At 48.9% G+C, this 22,663-nt stretch overlaps 1 protein-coding gene across 1 annotated transcript; it reads right to left on the reverse strand.

Annotated features, from left to right (window-relative positions):
- Positions 1–638: 638 nt before the first annotated feature.
- Positions 639–3,742, reverse strand: LOC138245565 (putative claudin-24). Its single transcript, XM_069199270.1, has one exon. It carries the CDS (start codon positions 3,612–3,614, stop codon positions 2,958–2,960), a length of 657 nt encoding a protein of 218 aa, XP_069055371.1. The 5' UTR covers positions 3,615–3,742; the 3' UTR covers positions 639–2,957.
- Between the last annotated feature and the right edge of the window lie 18,921 nt (positions 3,743–22,663).

Raw genomic sequence — 22,663 nt, forward strand, 5'->3', positions numbered from 1 at the left:
ATCACCCTCCTGGCAGCCTCTGACGCATGGCGTTCATTCGATTAGCCACTGACTTTGGTATTTTGTAAAATTCTGTCATTGCTGCTTCTAATTATATATGTGCACTGGATTCACAGTCTTACAATGAAGCCTGCTGTAATGCAGCAATACAATAAACTAATTCAGACATATTTTAACATTTACTCTTGAATGTATACAAAGTCACCTTAATCGATATGGTTGTACATGAGGATATTGCACCTGCCAAAGCTAAATTGATCATTTCCACACAATTGAACAAGTGCTAGAGTCCTAAGTATGGGAGAATCGTCCAAAATCGAAAACATTTAGTATGGCTGCGTATCCCTACCCGGCACAGCATATGAAAGGGTTCTGCATGGTAACCCGCCGAAGTTAATTATGGAAGTGGTAAAGGAATGACACATTTTCAAAATGTTCCCTTCATAGTGACGTCGATTATCAAATTGATAGCTGAAAGTCGATTAACTACAGAACTGATACCTATGAAAGCGTTTAAAAGTTTGCCATAAATAGATTAGAATTTGTATTTATGAGTTTTGGAAATTGAATTGTAACAGTTATCAGTTTTAAAGAACTTGAAAAAAAGTTGAGATTGTGTGTACAAATACTGGAAGCTATTTTGAAGAACACTTTTATGACTTTTTAATTAGCGCTCCACTTTTTTCTGAAAACTGAAATCGATTTACATACCAACAGACAACTTGAACATTAAGATGTGATTCATAAAAATAATCAAAGTCACACTTTTATTTATAAGTACATTTGACAACCACTTCCCAACGGATTCAGTTTGTGAATCGTCTGAAATTAAGCTTCTCCTATAAAATATACGTCTTTCAGGCATACATATTCATTTTTACCAATTCGTAAGCCGCATGATTTACAATGTTAAAACACAATGAATCTTGGAGTGCATTAAACACGTCACCCCTTCTCAGCAACTGATGTTTGCTCTCACGGAAAATATGTTTCTAAGCAAATTTGTGTTTCTTGAATAGATGCAAAGAAACAAACTTTAGAGAGGGGTGAAGCTTGGTCAATAAGAATGGGAGGGGATCTTCCGATTTCCCAACAATGGCTCTGGCATAGAATATTAAAATGCATGATATGACGAGCAGGGCGCATGAGGAGGGGGGTGGTAACGGCACAGGGTGAGACGAGTGCGGATTGGTAAGGGCAGGACAGAGGAAACACATCATTTTGTAGAAAAGCCAACCTTGTTGAAGGCTTACAAAACAGAGAGGAAAATAAAGTATGAGTGCGTTCTTGTCTGTGTGCATGTAAAAAATTACTGTTGAAATCTCACAGACATCTCACATATCTGACTGATAACACCTGTACCCAACTATTTAATTGAAAAAATACGTTTATGAGGAGGGTGCTGCACTAAAGAACACCACCCTACTCCACTGACTCTAGAGTTAGACTGACCAAAACATACAAGCAGTCCACGAATGAATAACTTTTATCCAAGTAACTGAAAACAAAATGTAATAATCAGTGCTTGAAATGGAAAAAAATAAAGCGTAGGTACTCTGTGCCAGAGTACCTGCTTGTTTCTGAGAAGTGCGGTACTCTCCAATTAAAAGAATTACATTTTTCTTGAGGTGTGCCTGTACTCTCCCTCTCAAAATAAAAAAGTGCCGGTACTCAGTACCGGACAGTACCGGCCCATTTAAAGCACTGGTAATAATTATACAGCATAGTTGCCTTCTGTAGAAACGCAATTTTAACCGAGTTATGTTACCACCAGCGTGCACTTTTAAGTAAAACAAGACAACATAATATATTTGTATCTTTTAACTTTCGTGGACTGTCTTCGGGTGGACTGATCCCACAAATCCAGAGGGTTTGTTGTTTGAGGTAAGACCCAATCCTTTTATTGAGCATAGCCGTTGGGGGAACCACACGTCCACCAAACCACAACAGCCTCATCCCTGTTGCCAAGGAACCGTCGAACGACCCACCTGTCACCTTCGTTGCGAAACCTGCAATGACACCGAAGTCTGCCGCACAAGGCACTTAAGGGCCATATGAGCGAAAGCTCTTTCCCATAGACACAGAATGGATAAAATCCTTTCGTACATCTGGCCCTTAATGTCGACGAAATCGGGTAACATTGCACTATCTAAAATAGGTATTGCATGCTAAGTAATGTTAGCAGAGCTAAACCCCCGTTGCTGGTAGACATTGTTTTAAAATGAACAGATGTGTGACGTAACATGACAGAGCACTAAAATCCCTGTAAAACCATTCTTCTGGGAACTGGAAACTGAATTAGGAGCTACGGTGCGAACAGTCATATTTTGCCAACAAAAGAATATGCCCACTTAAATGTTAACGGCCATCACAGTCCCCTAAATATAAAAAACAGTATATTGGAAATCTGTAAGGGAGGGTCTATAACGTTCTCTTTTTAAGTGTATATAGCATACATTTAGAAGGCTTGTCTCCTTAAAAATCATCGTCAAGTACGCCTTTTTACAAATGGTTAACCATCTATTTGTAGTTTCAGAATAACGTTATTTTGCACAAAACATACCCGGACACGGCCACCATACATTACAGAACGTTAGTAGAGCAAAGAAAAATGTGATCAGTATACTATTGTGTGTAAATACGGGCTGTTTTTCTGTGAAAACAAATATAAACTGTACTGAAGAAACACAATGTGCGGTTTTGTGCAAGTCTAAGTAGAGCCAAGGGGAATTCGTCATGCTGCTAAAAGTCCACCCTTAAACTGTTCTGTACGCCGAATGAAGATGCTTGCAATCTTTGCGCAACCCAAGTAGCAGCAGAGTTCAGCAACATCAGATAATTTGCTCCTCACCAGGATTTCTCACCGGTATGTCCTGGAATCCGGTGCGCACATTTTGGATCCGGTGTTCCGTGAACACAGAGAAATTGTGCTAGTCGCCATTGTGCCTCCAGGAGTCTTAAATTCTCAGGTCTGGGTTTTTTGGTTCTACATGTGAGTACTGTGCTCGTTGCTGTGTGGGGGTATAATACACCAACTGTGGCTGAGAGCGTGTGCAGCAAGCAGAACACATGAGCAGCATGCCACCAAGAATGAGGAAAAAACCTCCAAACCAGCCCATAAACAGCGCTTCGCCAAACTCCCATCTGGGAACCAGCTCGGGAGTATCCTCATCCCAAAATTCCTTCACTGCGATATATGCCACCCAAGAGACTGGCACTAGAGTGGTTATTCCAGCACCGTAAAACATGACTGCTGCGAGAAGCAGCAACCGCTTCTTGGTGCCTTTTCCTCCACACTTCAAGCAGTCCAGGCCACAGGTCGCAAAGATCAGGCCCAGTAGCCCCAGCCCATTCGACATGGTCATGAGGATCCTCGAAATCCTCAACTCCGGCGGCAAAGCCAAGAATGAAGTGTAGTCTTTGCACTCCATGGGGCCTTCTTCTTGGAAGATACACACTTGCCAGAGTCCCATGTTCCAAATTTCCATTTCATTTAAATCTAAGTTCAAGTTCTTCCATAGCGGGACCCAGGTAGCTGTGCAAGACAAAACCCATCCAAAGAGAGGCAAGAATATTCCACAGCCTTGAAGTCCTGTCTTGTTGATCAGAGACATTGTTGATGGGTCCCCTCTCAGCTTCTGTGATTGTGACCAAACTATGGTGCTTGCTTCTGTTTGCTGCGGAATATAAGCGATTGGCACAAACCCTGCTGTTATTGTTGGCTCACGTTTTCTTTCCTTGTTAATGCTGTATACTATTTCACATAAACAATCCTTGCCAAATGGGCTGTTATTAGGAGACAGCTCACAGAGGTGTCCAAATTCCGCCCTCCCCTTCAGCGCAGCACTCACTTTACAGGTGTGGTCAGGATAACCTGCAGGCTTTGTTTAATTTCTTTGGGCTGTTTTCTATTTTTAAACTATTATAATGCAATTCTCTGACTTAAATGCAATCAATGTCCCCTTGTAATGGGGAGGTGCTTTCCTGACACTGAAAGTATCACACAGACATGCCCTTTATTGAATTGCAAACAGAAGGGTGTGTGCGTACTTTGGAGGAGTAGGGGATGGAATGACTGACAAATGAACCAGAGAACTGGCAAGAAAGCAGCATTTCCTCCCAGAATGTCCAAATGCTGGAATTTCCTTTTATTGGCTCCCTTTTTTTTTGCATTTAGGCTGGCATTGAAAAGTCTTTTCCCTTATTTCCAAAATAATAATTTTTCAGACGTGTTTCTAACATGTAGATTGATATGTATCGGAGATAACGCCCAGCAGACATGCTAATTGCGCCCTTACCCATGCTAGGTGCACCTTTTAAGATTTATGTTAGTCTTTGCCTCTGCCTAACCTTTAATACTCTGATACCGTCCTTGCATTTCTCCTTTTGAAGTTCCCGTATTATTTACAGATTTGTTGGATTCTTTTCAGTGACTGGAACAGCTGCTGCCATAGGATCGAGGCCTCCAGACAGCCCACATTCCCCCCACCAGCTTTACGCAGACCAACAATCTTATTTGTTGGAAGAGGTTTTTACTAACACACCTTTTTATCTTTATAGCATAAAGTCATAAATCATTTATAAAGAACTTTACACAAATATTTACAAGTCATGGAAATTAGTGACCATAAATCTTTTCTGACAGGATCCCTTCCTGCCCTGAACCACCATTTGTAAGAGGCTGGCCTGACTTGTAGTGGGTACCAAGGGGTACTTACACTCTGTACCAGGTCCAGTTATCCCTTTTTAGTGTAGAAGAGGTGTTTCTAGCAGCTTAGGCTGATAGAAGGTAGCTATAGCAGAGCAGCTTAGGCTGAACTAGGGGACATGCAAAGCTCCTACTATACCACTGGTGTCATATGCACAATATCATAAGAAAACACAATACACAGATATACTAAAAATAAAGGTACTTTATTTTTATGACAATATGCCAAAAGTATCTCAGTGAGTACCCTCAGTATGAGGATGCCAAATATACACAAGATATATGTACACAATACCAAAAATATTCAGTAATAGCAAAAGGAAGTAATGCAAGCAATGTAAAGTTACAATAGATTGCAATAGGAGCACATAGGTATAGGGGCAACACAAACCATATACTCCAAAAGTGGAATGCGAACCACGAATGGACCCCAAACCTATGTGAGCTTGTAGAGGGTCGGTGGGGCTGTAAGAAAACAGTGAGGGATAGAAAAATAGCCCACCCCAAGACCCTGTAAGGTAGGTGTAAAGTACACCTACAACCCCCAGAGAGCACAGAAGTCGTGATAGGGGGATTCTGCAAGGAAAACCAACACCAGCAAAGTAACAACAGTGGATTTCTGGACCTGAGTACCTGTAGGAGAAGGGGACCAAGTCCAAGAGTTGCGACAGTGTCGAGAGTGGGCAGATGCCCAGGAAATGCCAGCTGAGGGTGCAAGGAAGCTGCCACCGGATGGGAGAAGCTTGGTGTTTTGACAGAACGAAGAGGACTAGGAACTTCTCCTTCGGAGGATAGATGTCCCACATCGTGAAGAAGCTTGCAGAGGTGTTTTCACGCAGAAAGACCACAAGCAAGCCTTGCTAGCTGCAAGGGTCGCGGTTAGAGTTTTTGGATGCTGCTGTGGCCCAGGAGGGACCAGGATGTCACCACTTGGATGAGGAGACAGAGGGGGCACCCAGCAAGTCGGGGAGCCCTCACAGAAGCAGGCAGCACCCTCAGAAGTACCGGATCAGGCACTTAGAAGAGGAGTGAACTGGAGTCCACCCGAAGTCACAAAAGGGAGTCCCACGATGCCGGAGGACAACTCAGAAGGTTGTGCACTGCAGATTAGAGTGTCGGGGGACCCTGGCTTGGCTGTGCATGAAGGAAATCCTGGAAGACTGCACAGGAGCCGGAGCAGCTGCAAATCACACGGTACCCAGCAATGCAGCCTAGTATGGGGAGGCAAGGACCTACCTCTACCAAACTTGGAATGAAGAGTCACTGGACTGTGGGAGTCACTTGGACAGAGTTGCTGAGTTCCAGGGACCACACTCGTCGTGCTGAGAGGGGACCCAGAGGACCGGTGATGCAGTCTTTTGTTGCCTGCGGTTGCAGGGGGAAGATTCCGTCGACCTACGGGAGATTTCTTCAGAGCTCCTGGTGCAAGAAGGAGGCAGGCTACCCCCAGAGCATGCACCACCAGGAAACAGTTGAGAAAGCCGGCAGGATGAAGTGATACAAGGTTGCAGTAGTCGTCTTTGCTTCTTTGTTGCAGTTTTGCAAGCGTCCTGAGCAGTCAGCGGTCGATCCTTTGGCAGAAGGTGAAGAGAGAGATGCAGAGGAACTCCAATGAGCACTTGCATTCGTTATCTGAAGAATTCCCCAAAGCAGAGACCCTAAATAGCCAGAAAAGGAGGTTTGGCTACCTAGGATAGGCTAGTAACACAGGTATGAGCCTATCAGAAGGATTCTGTCATCACCTGATGGCACTGGCCACTCAGAGCAGTCCAGTGTGCCAGCATCACCTCTGTTTCCAAGATGGCAGAGGTCTGGAGCACACTGGAGGAGCTCTGGGCACCTCCCCTGGGAGGTGCAGGTCAGGGGAGTGGTCACTCCCCTTTCCTTTGTCCAGTTTTGCGCCAGAGCAGGGCTGGGGGATCCCTGAACCGGTGTAGACTGGCTTATGCAGAGATGGGCACCATCTGTGCCCATCAAAGCATTTCCAGAGGCTGGGGGAGGCTACTCCTCCCCAGCCCTGACACCTTTTTCCAAAGGGAGAGGGTGTAACACCCTCTCTCTGAGGAAGTCCTTTGTTCTGCGTTCCTGGGCCAGGCCTGGCTGGACCCCAGGAGGGCAGAAACCTGTCTGAGGGGTTGGCAGCAGCAGCAGCTGCAGTGAAACCCCGGGAATGGTAGTTTGGCAGTACCCGGGTCTGTGCTAGAGACTCGGGGGATCATGGAATTGTCTCCCCAATGCCAGAATGGCATTGGGGTAACAATTCCATGATCTTAGACATGTTACATGACCATGTTCGGAGTTACCATTGTGACGCTATACATAGGTAGTGACCTATGTATAGTGCACACGTGAAATGGTGTCCCAGCACTCACAAAGTCCGGGAAATTTGCCCTGAACGATGTGGGGGCACCTTGGCTAGTGCCAGGGTGCCCACACACTAAGTAACTTTGCACCCAACCTTCACCAGGTGAAAGTTAGACATATAGGTGACTTATAAGTTACTTATGTGCAGTGTAAAACGGCTGTGAAATAATGTGGGCATTATTTCACTCAGGCTGCAGTGGCAGGCCTGTGTAAGAATTGTCAGAGCTCCCTATGGGTGGCAAAAGAAATGCTGCAGCCCATAGGGATCTCCTGGAGCCCCAATACCCTGGGTACCTCAGTACCACATACTAGGTACGAATTATAAGGGTGTTCCAGTATGCCAATGTGAATTGGTAAAATTGGTCACTAGCCTGTTAGTGACAATTTGTAAAGCAGAGAGAGCATAACCACTGAGGTTCTGGTTAGCAGAGCCTCAGTGAGACAGTTAGGCATCACACAGGGAACACATACATATAGGCCACAAACTTATGAGCACTGGGGTCCTGGCTAGCAGGCTCCCAGTGACACATAACAAACATACTGAAAACATAGGGTTTTCACTATAAGCACTGGGCCCTGGCTAGCAGAATCCCAGTGAGACAGTCAAAATACCCTAACATATACTCACAAACAGGCCAAAAGGGGGGGCAACAAGGCTAGAAAGAGGCTACTTTCTCACACCATTGGACCACACAAGTGACCCATATCTCACCTGTATCCTTAGGAGTGGCGGTTACTCTGACTACACTGTTCCTTGTCCTCACACTCAGGATTCCGCCCCCCTCCAAACACCAATCAGTCTCAGGGTGTAGCTGGGCAGCCAAAAGCTGGAGCCCCATGGCCCCCCCCAGCGATCTGTGCTCCCTTACCCCTTGATCTGGTGTGTACATCCGCAGGTTGGCTCAGAACTTCAGGATCCTAATCCCTGGTGTCCTCCCGGGGGCCCCAACCTTGGGGACCCCCCTGTTGTTTCTGATCACTTTAATACCTCAATTTCCGCATAAAACCTTACTTCACAACTTAACTAAGGAGAGGGTGGGTGGGACAACTGCGGGCCCCAGCACGAACCAGCTGCCGCAAACGGAAAAAAAGGACGAGCCTTCTTGGGGGGCTCTTAAATAGCCCCTCACCAGTTCGCGGCGGCTGTATCCAGCTAGCGGCCAACGCAGCCGCTACGATCCCTCCTGACGATACTTTCACCCCCACGCCTCGCGAGGCGTGGAGGCGGAAGTCCTGCCCATCCTTGAGCACCACCGGTGCGAAAGGGGAGCTTTGCGCCTTGGAGGCCCCATCCCCTAACCGGCCGTGCTCCCCCATATTGGGGGGGGGGGGCGCTTTACCCTAGGATCGGGAGGCCTCCAGACAGCCCACACTCCCCCCACCACCTTTACACAGACCGACAATCCTATTTGTTGGAAGAGGTTTTTATTAACACACCTTTTTATCTTTATAGAATAAAGTCATAAATCATTTATAAAGAACTTTACACAAATATTTACAAGTCATGAGAATTAGTGACCATAAATCTTTTCTGACAGGATCCCTTCCAGTCCTGAACCACCATTGGACCACACAAGTGACCCATATCTCACCTGTACCCTTAGGAGGGGCGGTTACCCTGACTACACTGTTCCTTGTCCTCATGCTCAGGGTCCTGCCCCACCTCCAAACACCAATCAGTCTCGGGGTGTAACGAGGCGGCCAAGAGCTGGAGCCCCCACCAGCGATCTGTGCTCCCTTATCCCTTGATCTGGTGTGTACATCCGCAGGTTGGCCCAGACCTTCAGGATCCTTTCCCTGGTATCCTCCCGGGCCCCAACCTTGGGGACTCCCCTGTTGTTTCTGGTCACTTTAATACCTCAATTTCTGCCACGAGGTCGACCAGGGCCCCAAAGGTCCTTCGCCCTCCCCACCCGCAAAAAGACTGTGAGCAAAAAACCACATGTCATGAATGAATTGATCGGTGCCAGCATCCGATAGATGCACCATGTCCTTGTGAAGCATGTGGGAGCCCTTTAAAAGTTTGTGGGGATGCTCCATAACCGTCCTGGACTCGGGCAAAGTTTGGCCATTTCGGCGTTAAGTCGGCGTACTGAGACATTGATTGTCCTTGGTTTGATTCCTGCGCCCCATTGGCATCGAGGCACCTTGTGGGACCAGGCAATTGCTGCATTTGGGAATTGTTTTGCCAACTTTGTGATCTCCATGGATATTGTTTCTCTTAGTGCCTTGTGACCCAACCGCACCAAGTCGTTGCCTCCTAAGTGTATGATGATGAGATCTGGGGACTGGAGCCCCCCAAATCACTTTGCTAAATTGACCAACTGTTGGAGTTGGGCGATTCCCACTCAGCCAATTCTACACCAACGGAAAGCCATGCCTTGAACCATCGCCCTATTCGACCCACGGAGCTGTTGCACCTGGTGCGCCGCCCGTCGAACAAACGAATGCCCCAAGACCCATACTACATGCTGAGACATTGCATTGAAATGAAAAGAAAAGAGCATGAGGAGATCACATACCAGAAACCATTACCGCCACTATACCAGTTCAGGCCTAATGTATCATCTATAGCAATCCGATGACCACCGACCGATACCCTTCACTGTGGACACCGACAGGTGTGCAGCAGCTACCAGTGTAGCTGCCCCGATTCGAAAGGAATGGGAGGAGTACCCTTTTTGGTCAACCCCTATTGCCCTCAGCGCTAACTTGAAAACCTCTAAGAATTGGTAGCATGAGAGGCATTCCCCGTTAGCGTGAATAAACAAGGCAGAAGAGCCTGATGGAGGACGGACCAAGAGGTAAGCTCTCGCCAGTTTCACAGGGCAGAGGGGGAAACCAGTAGCGGCTCTGAGTGTAATGCGCACTCCTCTTTTAAGCTGATCTGTTTTAGACTTGCGCAGGACTATTGATAATAACCCAGTACTGACTGCCACGTCTACCCACTGCAAACCTCCTTTGTGGTCGCCCCTGGCGGAACCCACCAATTTGCTGATGCGGAAGGCCCTGTAAAAGGCTAATGAAAACGCTGCTGAAAATAGAGCTGACTCGGCCTGCGAGGAGCAAACCGTTAGGAGTGCGTGCAGAAGATTCTCTAGCATGGGAACTGTTACAGGGTGCCTAGAGTCTGCGCTAACCTGGACCGCCCTGGCCCAACCTGCTAGAGCCCGTTTAATAATAAAAGTGTTCAGAGGTGCCTCCATGTTCTTAATTCTGGCGAAAAACCGTATCGCAGCGAGGTAAGCTTTCACACAAGAAACTGGGCGTCCCTTGTCTTTTAAATGCTGTAGAAATGGGCATATCGCTGACTCAGAGAATAACTCAGAAATTTGCTGCGCCTGCAAAAACCACCTGTACTGGTAAAAATCATTCTCATATGCCCTCCTAGTACGCGCTGCTAGAGATGTTGCTACTAAGTCTGGGAGGGCGGGCACCAATTCTCCACAGAGATTCTGGGAACTCCATCATCTTCTCCTTCACCTGAGGGTGGTACCGCAGAAAGTCCTGCATTAATGAGCGAGACAGGGCGTTAGCAGCGTTGTTATGAATCCCTGGTACATGTTTTGCCCTGAACGTAATGTCGTATTGTAGACATGATAAAATTAAATGTTTTAACAGGCGTAGAACCAGTGGGTATGTAGCTCCTTGGCGATTAATGCCTTCTACTACCACCATGTTGTCAGACCAAAACATTACAACTCTATTCTTAAATTCCTCCTCCCAGATAGAGACCGCAACAACAATCGGGAATAGCTCCAGAAAAGCTATGTTACATGTTTAGCCCCGGCTGACCCATTCTGATGGCCAGTCCGCCCTGCACCACAGAGGACCCAAGATTGCGCCAAAACCTGTGCTCCCAGCTGCATCAGTATAAAGGCCCAACGTAGGGGTGGAAATCGACTGATGAGGTAAAATAACCGTCCCATTAAAATCTTGCGGGAAAACCTCCCACAACCTTAAATCCTCCCTAACCTCCAGTGACAACCGAGTATGATGATGTTTCTCGGTTAGCCCGGCCATTGACCGAGCGATGGATCTAGAAAAGGGGCGGGCCATGGGAATAATCCTTAGCGCACAATTCAGCTGACCCACCTGTAGCTGGTAGAGGGTAACTTTTTTCTGTGATAACATTGTTTGTATGGACTCCTTGAATACCTGTAGCTTATCCTGAGGCAGGCGACACTCCCCTGCCACAGAATCAATCTCTATCCCGAGGAAGGTAATGCAAGTAGAGGGTCCGGCAGTCTTGTCTGGGGCCAAAGGAACCCCAAATTCTTCAAACATTGTGATCAACGCCTGGAGCGCCCACTCGCATTTCACTGACCTAGGAGGGCCTAAAACTAAGAAATCATCCAAGTAATGGATGACGTCGTGGTGACCAGTGAGAATTGAAAAGGTCCACTGTAGGAATGTGCTGAACTGCTCAAAATAGCTGCATTATATACTACAACTCATGGGCATGCATTTATCATAGAAATACTCCCCCTGAAAATTAAAACCCGGTAGGTGGTAATCTTCGGGGTGGACAGGGAGAAGTCTGAGGCTGACTCAATGTTGGTTTTTGCTAACAAAGCCCCATGGCCCAAGGCCCTCACCTTTTCCAATGCGTGGTCAACACACGCATAGCGGACCGAGCAAAGCTGAGGATCGATGGATTCATTTACTGATGCACCCCGTGGGTCAGACAAATTATGAATCAACCTGAACTGACCCGGCTCCCTCTTAGGAACCACCCCAAAATGAGAACAAACAAAGCCTTCCAAAGGCGAGCCCACGAAGGGGCCCGCTAACCTGCCCATCGCACATTCTTTTGCTAGCTTCTTGGCCACCACAGATGGGTTCCGTAATGCGGAGATTACGTTTTTACTATGATTCACTGGAGAGACACTAAGGGCTGGGATCCTAAAACCAGAGGAAAAACCCTGTGTGACTATCTTTGCAGAACCTGATGCAGGGTAAGCCTGTAACCATGGAAGCAGGGTGTCTAACTTGATAGGGGACGGCAAGGGAGGATCAGTTAGAGGGCTTGCTCGCATCTCTACCTTTTTCCCTGGATTTTTTGATGCATTTAAATTCTGGGTGGGAAGGGTGTCCACAAAAGGAACAGTTGTGCCTGAACTTTCAGGACCCAGTGAGGCGCGAACATATCTTCCTATTGAATGCCCAACAGGATCCTTTCTTCTCACCTGAGAATTATGTCCGAAAGGGCTGCCTCCCTGGTATTTTGTTGTTAACACATTCCAACCAGACGTTCACCTCTGTTTGATCCCAACCAATAGATGGATCTTTCACTTTGGCCCAGCGAAAATCCCTATCATATTCCACCCAGGCAGACCCTCCATAAGTGTGCTGTGCCTTCAGTACCTTGTTTGCATAGTAAATCAATGAAATACCCAAATCCGGTTTCTTTTCTAGCAACACAGACATGAATACATTAAAACCAAACAACCAGCTTGTAATGTTCTCCTCAACTTTTGGTTTCCTGTCCTCAGAGGAGGATGACATAGCCTATTTATCTTTAACATCCACTTCCCTTCTCTTTGCCCTAATTAATGAAAATATGTCCACAAATTACCCCTTCCAAATTTTCTCTTTCACTTCCGCACTAACATGTGCTGCCAGCTTACCTGGTCTTGATAGTAATGCTTTGGTTGTCCCTTCCTTTGCAGAATTATCCTTGCCTGGAACTTTGATGATCTCGGGCAACACATTTGAAAGTAAAGGGGTTGCAGTATTTACAGCGCTTGGTGTTGGGGTGACACTCGGGCTGTTTGATGCCCCCTGAGATGGAACTGAGGTATGTGCTGCCGCCAACGCATCTACTCTGTGTTTCAGTTCCATTAATGAATGTTGCAAAGAATCATTTGAATTCCAAGGAGCTGTGGGTGGGGGGGTTACTGGCTGGCCCTTAATACTGGCTAGTAGTCTAGACATTTCTAGTAAGGCTTGCCTGGATGGATCTTGGACATGCTGCTTAGGTACCTGGGGTGTAGGGGGGCCCAAGGGTAGCGCTGCTGGCACGGGGGTTGGTGGGACCCCTGGCACCGTTGCGGGTGCCAAGGAAGCCAATGATTTGTGAATATTAGCTAAGACCTCTGCCACACCTAGACCCGGTGTCATGGGTGCACCCCCACTGATACCCTGAGGCTTGGGTTGCGTGCACACAGCGGGAACTGGAATCTCAGGCAGGACGACCTGCTCCGGGGGACTAACTGCTAAGGTAGAAGCCTCCTTAGGAGGGGTGGACGCAGGAGCCTTCCCTTTATTCCTGCTCTTAACAGGGGGGAACGCAGCGTGAGGGGCTACATGGGACCGTGTTGGACGGCTGCTTTTTGCCCCCCTATCTTCGTTATTTGATGTCCTGTCACTACTGTCAGTGTCATCATTCCCTAACCTTTCCAAAGCCATCTTCAATAACTGGGATAACTCTGCGTCTCTCCTTTTTCTCCTCCCAGCGCTTGCCTTGCTAGTTGGCATGATGAAACGCAATAACAGTGGCTACCCCCTTATTTTGTTTTAAATGGAATGAAAGGCGTTAGAGATGACCCTGCAAACAAAATGACATTACACAGTTACTCAAAAAAGGTCATAAAACACAGCCAGTCCTAATATTAGAAGGACAGTAAAACAGGCCAATAATGCTCACACTCAGAGGCTTCGCACCAGTGCCGGCCACCAAACCTGTCACTAGAAGAAGCGCTTATGACCTTCAGCATCAATTGCAATACACACACTTGTTAGAACACTGGAATGTCAGCAGAGGCAAAGGAACATGGAGAGCAGCCAATGAAGTGGCAAATAAACAGTGGAACCAAAAACGGTATCCCAAATTGCCAGAATTTAAGCCAGAATTGTTTGTAAATGAAACCCCCACCTTAGGCGCAATTGCACGGTGCCAACATTTAAACAATTGCTATTAAGCGCAGAGCATAACGCTAAAAGCAAGCACTTCAAAACAAATGCCACAACATGTAATAAAAAAACAACTAATACATCACAGTAGAAACAGATGAAAGTTCAAAACACAGCATGCTCAAAACACAGTCAAGAAAGGGCATAAAACATTAGACGGTAACGCGCTTGACCCCTTTGAAAACGCGAGGGTTGAGAAACAAGCGCGCGGCAATAGCGTGCCAGCGAGCGTTTTGCATGCAGCCCCAAAACCAATGAACAATTCGAAATACCCAAATTCCAAACACTGAAGGCGCTCTGACCTCAGCGTTTTGAGTGTACAATATGCGTCCCAGAAAGCCATGACACCCGCGCCTCGCCCCTACTTAAAAAAGGAAGGCCTCAAAGGCTGACAATGGGCGCATGGCTTAATTTACAACAATCCTGGTATGAAGCGAGCGCACCAACTACACTTCAAACGCTCCACCGCCGCACATTTCAGTTAAATCAGTAAAAGCCCCAGAATGAAATTTAAACAGCATGCGCTCTAGTGCGTGAAAAGAAGCACTTGTGAGCAGTACTTACACGTGGGCAGCGAAAACCTTAAAAATACGCTATAACTAAACAGTTAAGGCCCCCAAATGAAATTTCAACAACAGGCGCTCTAGCGCATGCATCCAAACTCTTCCCCCTTTCGGCAATACTCACATGTGGTCCGCGAAAACTTTTCCTCCGGTCCTCGAAATCCCAACGTAAACAACCCGGGTCGAGTGAGTCTCCACGCCAAAGGGGGACCCAAAGCAGTTGACCGACACAACTACGGGAACCAGCCGCTGCAAACGGAAAAGAAGGACGAGCCTTCTTGGGGGGCTCTTAAACAGCCCCCCACCGGTTCACGGCGGCTGGATCTGGCTCGCAGCCAACGCAGCTGCTACGGTCCCTCCTGATGATACTTCCGCCCCCATGCCTCGCGAGGCGTGGGGGCAGAAGTCCTGGCCAGCCTTGAGCACCACCAGTGCGAAAGGGGAGCGTTGGGCCTCGGAGGCCCCGTCCCCTAACGGGCCGTGCTCCCCCATGTTGGGGGGCGCTTTACCCTAGTACAGTAAACTAAACAATCTATATTTTGTTCCAGTGTTTCTACTTATATTATGGAGAATGGGTCAGACTAACTTAGCTCTAGTAAAACCCTGGGAACAATTGTGGAACATGAAGCAGTTGTTTACTGCAAGGGTACAAGATATAGTGAGAGGACTCCTCCTCGGTGCAGTCTGTGGTGGGGTGGCTGCTTGTGCCCTGCATTACATTTATTTTTTAACAGATAGTGGCCTTGAGTGCCCTAGCTTGGGAGAGATTTTTGTGGCGTAACAATGTCAGGGTCTGAGACACACCTGGGTAGTGAGCACCAGAGCCGGTGGGTCTTGAAGCTGGCCATAGGATTTGAGAATGAATGTAGAGAACATTTTTTGCCAGTGCAACAGACTCACTGAGTGTGGCAGTGTAGGTAGTCATTTTGAGAAGAGCTAAACAGAACTGAATGTAAGAGAGTAGTGACTACAGAACGTTCCTAAGTTGTAACTAGGAACCCAGAGCCTTAGAAACCAATTGGAAATGAAAGCAACTGGGCTATTTTCCACAGCAACCAAACAGAGGGACTCTTCCAGAGAAGGCTCTTCTTTTGATGCAAAAGCTGCATAAAATGGAAAGAATTTTATGGAACTGGATTAAAGTGTGCAGAATATGAAACACACAGTCGCCCTGTTAAGAATAGGCTCTGTCTAAACATACTAATAAACCAATTGGTACTCAATTCAAGAAGAGGTAGGTAAAACACTATAAAGGGAATTAGGTATAACCTTAGAGTCTTCAGATAACACACCATTTCCCACAACTACATTTTACAGATTACAAAATTGCTAGATGTAAAAATTGGGCTTCTGATACGCCAGAGGTATGCACCCTGTCCATGCAGGAACCACTTTCCTAGTCAGTGTAAGTCAGATTCACGCTGCAGCCCATATTTATGAGGCCCTTGCACTGCTGTTGTGTCACTTTTTGTGACGCACCAGCAGCGCAAACCAATAAACCATATTTATGAAGCCATGCAAAGCCACTTTACATGGCTTTGAATGGCCTCATAAAGGCAAGGCAGTGCAGATCTCTGCATTGCTTTACTCTGCACTAGGGAGGCATTCCATTGGCGCTGCACGCAATACCAATAGATTTTGGCATTTCCCCAGATTTACAAGACCTTGTAAACCTGGGGATACACCAGAACCTTACACCTCACCAGGGGAGGCACAATGAGAAGACGTATCTCCTTGTTTTTACTCTCATAGAAAGAGGAAAAAGCCTCCCAGGCTTGTTTTTGTGTAGGAAGGCCCTCTGCACAAAAACAATCCTACATGCAATGCAGATACCGCTGCATCATGGAGCAAGAGTGTCTGCATTGGTGCTAGGCTGCCAAAATGGCGCCAGCACAGGGAGAAAGAAAAGGAATGAACCATATTGCTTAAATGTGGTGTTTTTCTGCCCTTTCCCTTTGACACAGGGCAGTGCAGTAAGGTTACTTGCTGCATTGTGCTGCCCTGTGCCAAAATCTTATAAATATGGGCCTAAAAGTTAAACTGTGCTCACCCTGTGGAATCTTGGCACAGAGCAGTCAGGCTTAACTGAGTAGGCAATGTGTGAAGTATTTGCACAAAACATCAAACAGTAACACAGTGAAAACATTGAAAAAATAGTCCACACCATGTTAGAAAAACAGACTATATTGCTATGAGCAAAATAAGACCAAAATGACCAAAATACAATAAATAGAAGTCGAGATATGCATTTTCAAAGAATAAATGTGCAAGTAACGTTTAGAAGCAATAAGCCCTTATTGGGATGCACTGGAACAAGGTCAGAAATTCAGGCCGACCATGAAGGAGGGCAGGCCTGCTACAGGACCCATGCAGGGCCTGCTGCCAACAGTAACTTAAGCCTTGTCAGAGCACGAGATGCGTTGATAATGCCCATGCAGTTGGGGGATTGCTCCGGATTTCTCCATGCAACTGCGGTGATGGATGGGTTCCGAGTAGGATACGCCAGTTCTGACTGCGGTCATTCCAAAAGCGATGCATTGGGTTAATCCATGCTACAGGGGGGATTGCGTTTATCTTCTCCACACAGTGGTGGCAAGGCTTTGGTTATGAAGCAGTGGTTCTGGAGGTGCTACAGAGTAATGTGCAAGTCAGGTCCCTGCAGCAGCGGTGGTGCAGAGATCCCGATCTTTCAGCAGGAGATGCTTTGGTTCCAATTGGAGCATTGGCAGCTATGCACAGGTTCTGTCAAATGCAGTACTTTATACTCCCTTCCAAGGGTCCTGGAATGGATTGGTACCACTTGGCACAGCAAGACTTGCAGCAAGCAAAAGTCCAGGGTTTGTTTGTAGATGGGAGGGAAGTCTTTGATGTCCTCGAGACTTCAGAACAGGAGGCAAGCCACCAAGCCCTTGGAGTCACTTTTGTTCTTAGATGTAGAAATGCAGATCCAGTCCTTCTCACACCCAGGAAAGATGGTACAAGGTCAGCTAAGCAAAGCAGGAGTCCAGTAGAGTACCAGTTCTTGTAGCAGCACAGTAGTCATTCTTCCTGGACGAGTATCCACAGGTCCCGAAGTATACTGAGTTGTGGTGTCAGAGGTCCAGTACTTATAGCCAGCTGTGCCTTTGAAATGCAGGAGACTTCAAAGCAACGTCTTTGAAGTGCACAGAGCCCCCCTTCCTGGCCTGGTTCCAGGCTCACTGCAGGGGGGTATACAGCTGTTTGTGTGTGGCTGCACAGTGCCTTTTCAGGTGTAAGTGTCAGCCCCTACAACCCGTACTGCCCAGGGTGGCCCATCAGGACATTAATGGCTTATCAGTCACACCTAAGCTCACTTTGTCTTTGGCTGTCTATAGGGTATGGACAAGCCAAGCTGTCACCCCACATCAGAAGTGTATTTGGAGACCTGCTTTAGGCACCAAAAGGCTAAAGTAAGAAAATGCCAACTTTCTAAACGTTTCAGAACTGCAATTTAAAGTCCAACTTCACCATGAGTTGTGATTTTAAATTGTGAATTCAGACAGACCGAACTTGACAAACGTACCTCTTCCAGATTGGGAATTAAACATATAAGATGTAATAAAATAATCCCAATGTTACTCTATGGAAGACATAGGCCTTGCAGTACTGAAAAATGAATTTGAGAGTTTTTCACTACCATGGCACGTAAAACATAAAAGTACATGTCCTGCCTTTTAAATACATTGCACCCTGCCCTGTGGGTCACATACAACCTACCTTAGGGGTAACTTACATGTACAATAAGCATTTGCAATGCAACAGGTCTTGCATTTCTGAGAGTTTGAGCTATTAGCGTTGTAAATTACAATGGGGGTCATTACAACCCTGGCGGATGTAGTTAAAGTGGCGGTAAGACCGCCAACAGGCCGGCGGTAAAATTTTTGCAATTACGACCGTGGCGGAAACCGCTTAGACCGCTACGGCGGTACAGACAAACAGCGCGGCGGTCACCGCCAACAGACAGGCGGGAGACAATGTACCGCCCACACTATTATGACAGGCCAATCCGCCACCTTTTCCAGGGTGGATTCACAGTGGATAAAAACACGGCGGAAACAGGCATTTTGAATGAAAAATGCTCACCTCTACACACTCCACGAGGAAGGAGGACAGCATGGAGTCGGAACTTCATATTCTCCCAGCGCTAGACTTCCTGCTCTTCTACGAGGAGCACCAACGCCGGTGGCGAAGACCACGGTGAGTACTGCACCTACGACACAGGGGAGGAGGGAGGCAAAAAACAGGGACACACACACTCAACATCCCAAACCCCACCCGACCCTCACCCACTACAAAACACACACCAAAGCATATCTATACATTACAGTAACACCCCCCAACCCCCCCAGAAGAATGCAAAGACAAAAGGAAATGAGTGTAACTATTGTAATATATCAAAAATCAGTAAGCAAAAATATACATATATATATATACACTATAAACAAAATATATACCACGATTAGTAGTCCAGGTTTTGCATCATTCATAGTCCGTGGACCACTGGGCCCATAATGCATGGGCGAGGCCCACACAAGATACCCTAACATGACGGAGAGAACACTGCAGGGACATCAGATAGAAATACAACAGGCACCTCGGGGGAAGGGAAGGGGGGGCACCTCAGCCGGATGAGTGCACGACGCCAGATCCACGAGGGGGCACCATGCCCACTGTTCAATCCTGGGGAGTGCAAAGCCACAGTCTCTCAAGTGTCTAACAGTGGGTGGTTTGCCCACTGTAACATCCTGGAGAGTGCAAAGCCACAGTCTCTCAAGTGTCTAACAGTGGGTGGTTTTCCCACTGTACCATCCGGGGGAGTGCAAAGCCACAGTCTCTCAAGTCTCTACAGTGGGTGGTTTGCCCACTGTACCATCCTGGGGAGTGGCAAGCCACAGTCTCTCAAGTCTCTACAGTGGGTGGTCTGCCCACTGTACCATCCTGGGGAGTGCAAAGCCACAGTCTCTCAAGTGTCTAACAGTGGGTGGTTTGCCCACTGTACCATCCTGGGGGAGTGCAAAGCCACAGTCTCTCAAGTCTCTACAGTGGGTGGTTTGCCTACTGTACCATCCTGGGGAGTGCAAAGCCACAGTCTCTCAAGTCTCTAACAGTGGGTGGTTTGCCCACTGTACAATCCTGGGGAGTGCAAAGCCACAGTCTCTCAAGTGGATAACAGTCTCCACTGGTTCTTGAGGGGGACTGGTGCCCAGAGTGCTTCATCCTGTGCAGGACAAAGGGAGTGGATGCATGTATCCACTGGTTCTGGAGGGGGACTGGTGCCCAGAGTGCAGCACTCACCCCGTGACGGTCCCAGTTGCGTCACTGCCACTGCCGCTAATGGGCTAGCGGGGCTTGCCATGGCGGTCCTTGCCCTGTTCAGCGGTGCTTGCCATGGCGGTCTTTGCCCTGTTCAGCGGTCCTTGCCCTGTTCAACTGTGCTTTCCATGGCGGTCTTTGCCCTGTTCAGCGGTGCTTGAGTTGGCAGCCTCTGACCTGTTCAGCGGTGCTTGCCCTGTTCAGCGGTGCTTGCCATGGCGGTCTTTGCCCTGTTTAGCGGTGCTTGCCCTGTTCAGCGGTGCTTGCCATGGCGGTCTTTGCCATGTTCAGCGGTCCTTGCCCTGTTCAGCAGTGCTTGCCATGGCGGTCTTTGCCATGTTCAGTGGTCCTTGCCCTGGCGGTCCATCATTGCCCAGCTGGGCTGTGGCTGGCGGTCCTTCATGGGTCAGCTGGGCTGTGGATTGAGGGGCCCTCCTGGGCAGCTGGGCTGTGGCTTGTGGGGCCCTCCTGGGCAGCTGGGCTGTGGCTTGCGGAGCCCTCCTGGGCAGCTGGGCTGTGGCTTGCTGGGCTGTGGTTTGAGGGGCCCTCCTGGGCAGCTGGGCTGTGGCTTGTGGGGCCCTCCTGGGCAGCGATGATGGGGCTTGCGGTGTCCTCCTGGGCAGCGACGATGGGGCTTGCGGTGGCCTCCTGGCCAGCGACGATAAGGCTAGCGGTGGCCTCCTGGCCAGCGGGGATGATGGCAGTCTTCTCCGCCGTGCTGCTCCTCACTGACTTTGCAGGTTTCTTCTGCCCCTTCCCCACCTTGGGAGGAGTCACAGCTGAGTCCACACTCCCCCCAGGACCCTTGTGAGCGGCTTGGCTGGCTGGAGTCTTCCCCCTCTCCCGCCGGGCACTGTCCAACTTATGGTGCTTCACAGGGGGTGACTGGCTGTGCTGTGGCTCCGTGAAAGACTGGCTGGCCTGGTGGCCGGTGCACTCCATATACCTGTAACAACAGGCACCACTGGTCCCGGAGATTTTTTGGCTGAGGTGCTAGTACGGGATCTATGAGTTGGAGGGGGGGGAGGTGGGAAATAGGTTAAGGGGGGGACAGGAAAAGTTGCTTGGAGACACTGGGACGGGTAGCTGGAGGGGGTTTGGGAGTGGAGGAAAAGGTGGTGGTTGTAGGAGGTGTAACCTTTGTGGATTTGGGTGCATTTGCATGCGCTGGAGGCTGTTGTGAGGTGGATGGCTGTTGGGTGGGTGTGTGCCTGCGTTTGTGTATCTTCGGAGGGGGCGTCACAGCACACACTGGGAGAGGACACAGGGGACGTGCAAATGGTAGTGGGGGTGGTGAGTGCACGTGAGCGGGGTGTGGTGGTGGGTATGCTGGTGCGTGACGTACTGGCTGTAGTGGTAGTGCATGCAGGTGTGAGTGTAGAGAAGACTGGGAGGGAGGAGGGAGACGACGAGGAGGGGGACACAGTGGAGGCAGTGGATGTTGGTGTGTCTGTATTTGTGTGATGCTTGCGTGAGTGCCTGTGGGATGTGTGGTGCTTATGTTTGCCTGAGCTTCACTTGTGTGGTGAGGTGTGTGCAGGCTGGTCTGATGGTGTGCTTGGGATAGGCAGAGGTACAGGGGATTGGGTCTGGGTGGAGGAAGTTGGAGGGGGGAGGCTAGACACAGGGATAATGGCTGCAATCAGTGCTGAGGCCAGAGTTTGAAGGGTTCAATGAAGGGCAGCCTGACCAGAATGAATGCCCTCCAGGAATGCATTTGTGTGTTGCTACACCCTTTCTACACCGTGGATGGCATTCAAAATGGTATACTGCCCAACAGTGAGGGACCTGAGGAGGTCAATGGCCTCCTCACTGAGGGCAGCAGAGGTGACAGGGGCAGGGGCTGAGGTGCCTGGGGCGAAGGTGATGCCCACCCTCCTGGGTGAGCGGGCACGGGGCGAAGGCTGAGGGGCTGCTGGGCGGGCGGTGCTGGTAGGGGGGGGTGGCGGCTGTACCTGTTGAAGTGGGGGGCACAGATGTTGCCGCCACCACAAGGGAGCTCCCATCGGAGGATGAGTCTGTGTCGCTGGTTGCAGATCCTGTGGCCGCCGTGGTGCTCCCCTCGCCCTCCGTCCCAGTGGTATATTCAGAGTCCGTAGTGTGGGCCTCCATGCCCATGTGGGATGGAGCTCCCTCATGCTCCGGTGCCACAGTACCTCAGCCTGATGATGCTAATGCACACAAAAACAGGGAGACAGCAAAAAAAGGTGGTGGGAGCAGAAGAAAGACAGGTTGAGTGCATGGCTTACCGCTGCCGTTTGCCGACAAGACAGACACAGCAGCCCCCTGCACTCCGTCGCGCTGTTGGGCTCTACAGTGTAATTCCTGGGAAATGGCCTACAATGCTATGGACGACATCTGCACACATAGATGACCCTGGGGCATGAATAGCTGTACTTGGCACTCTACAGAGAAGGGTGGGGGGCCACAGGGCCATACCTTACGAATGGGCCTAGCCTACGGAACTGGCCCTGGCCTAGGGGAACCCACAGCCCTCCTCCCCCACCTTCACTGTGCGCAAAGTCAGCTGAATGAGAGTGTACTCACCCCCTTGAGTCTGCTGTGATGCCCTCAAGCACCCATCCAACTCATGGTAGGCCACCGCCAAGATCCGGAACATCAGGGGGGTCATGGTTCGACGGGCACCCCTCCCACGTTGGGAGGCCATCCCCAGCTGAGCCTCCGCCGTCTTCTTGCTCCAGCGGCAAATCTCCTCCCATCTGTTCTGGCAGTGAGTGCTCCGTCTGTGGTGGACCCCCAGGGTCCGGACGTCCTTGAC

Source organism: Pleurodeles waltl, chromosome 1_2 (assembly GCF_031143425.1).
Source record: "Pleurodeles waltl isolate 20211129_DDA chromosome 1_2, aPleWal1.hap1.20221129, whole genome shotgun sequence".
NCBI lineage: Eukaryota > Metazoa > Chordata > Amphibia > Caudata > Salamandridae > Pleurodeles > Pleurodeles waltl.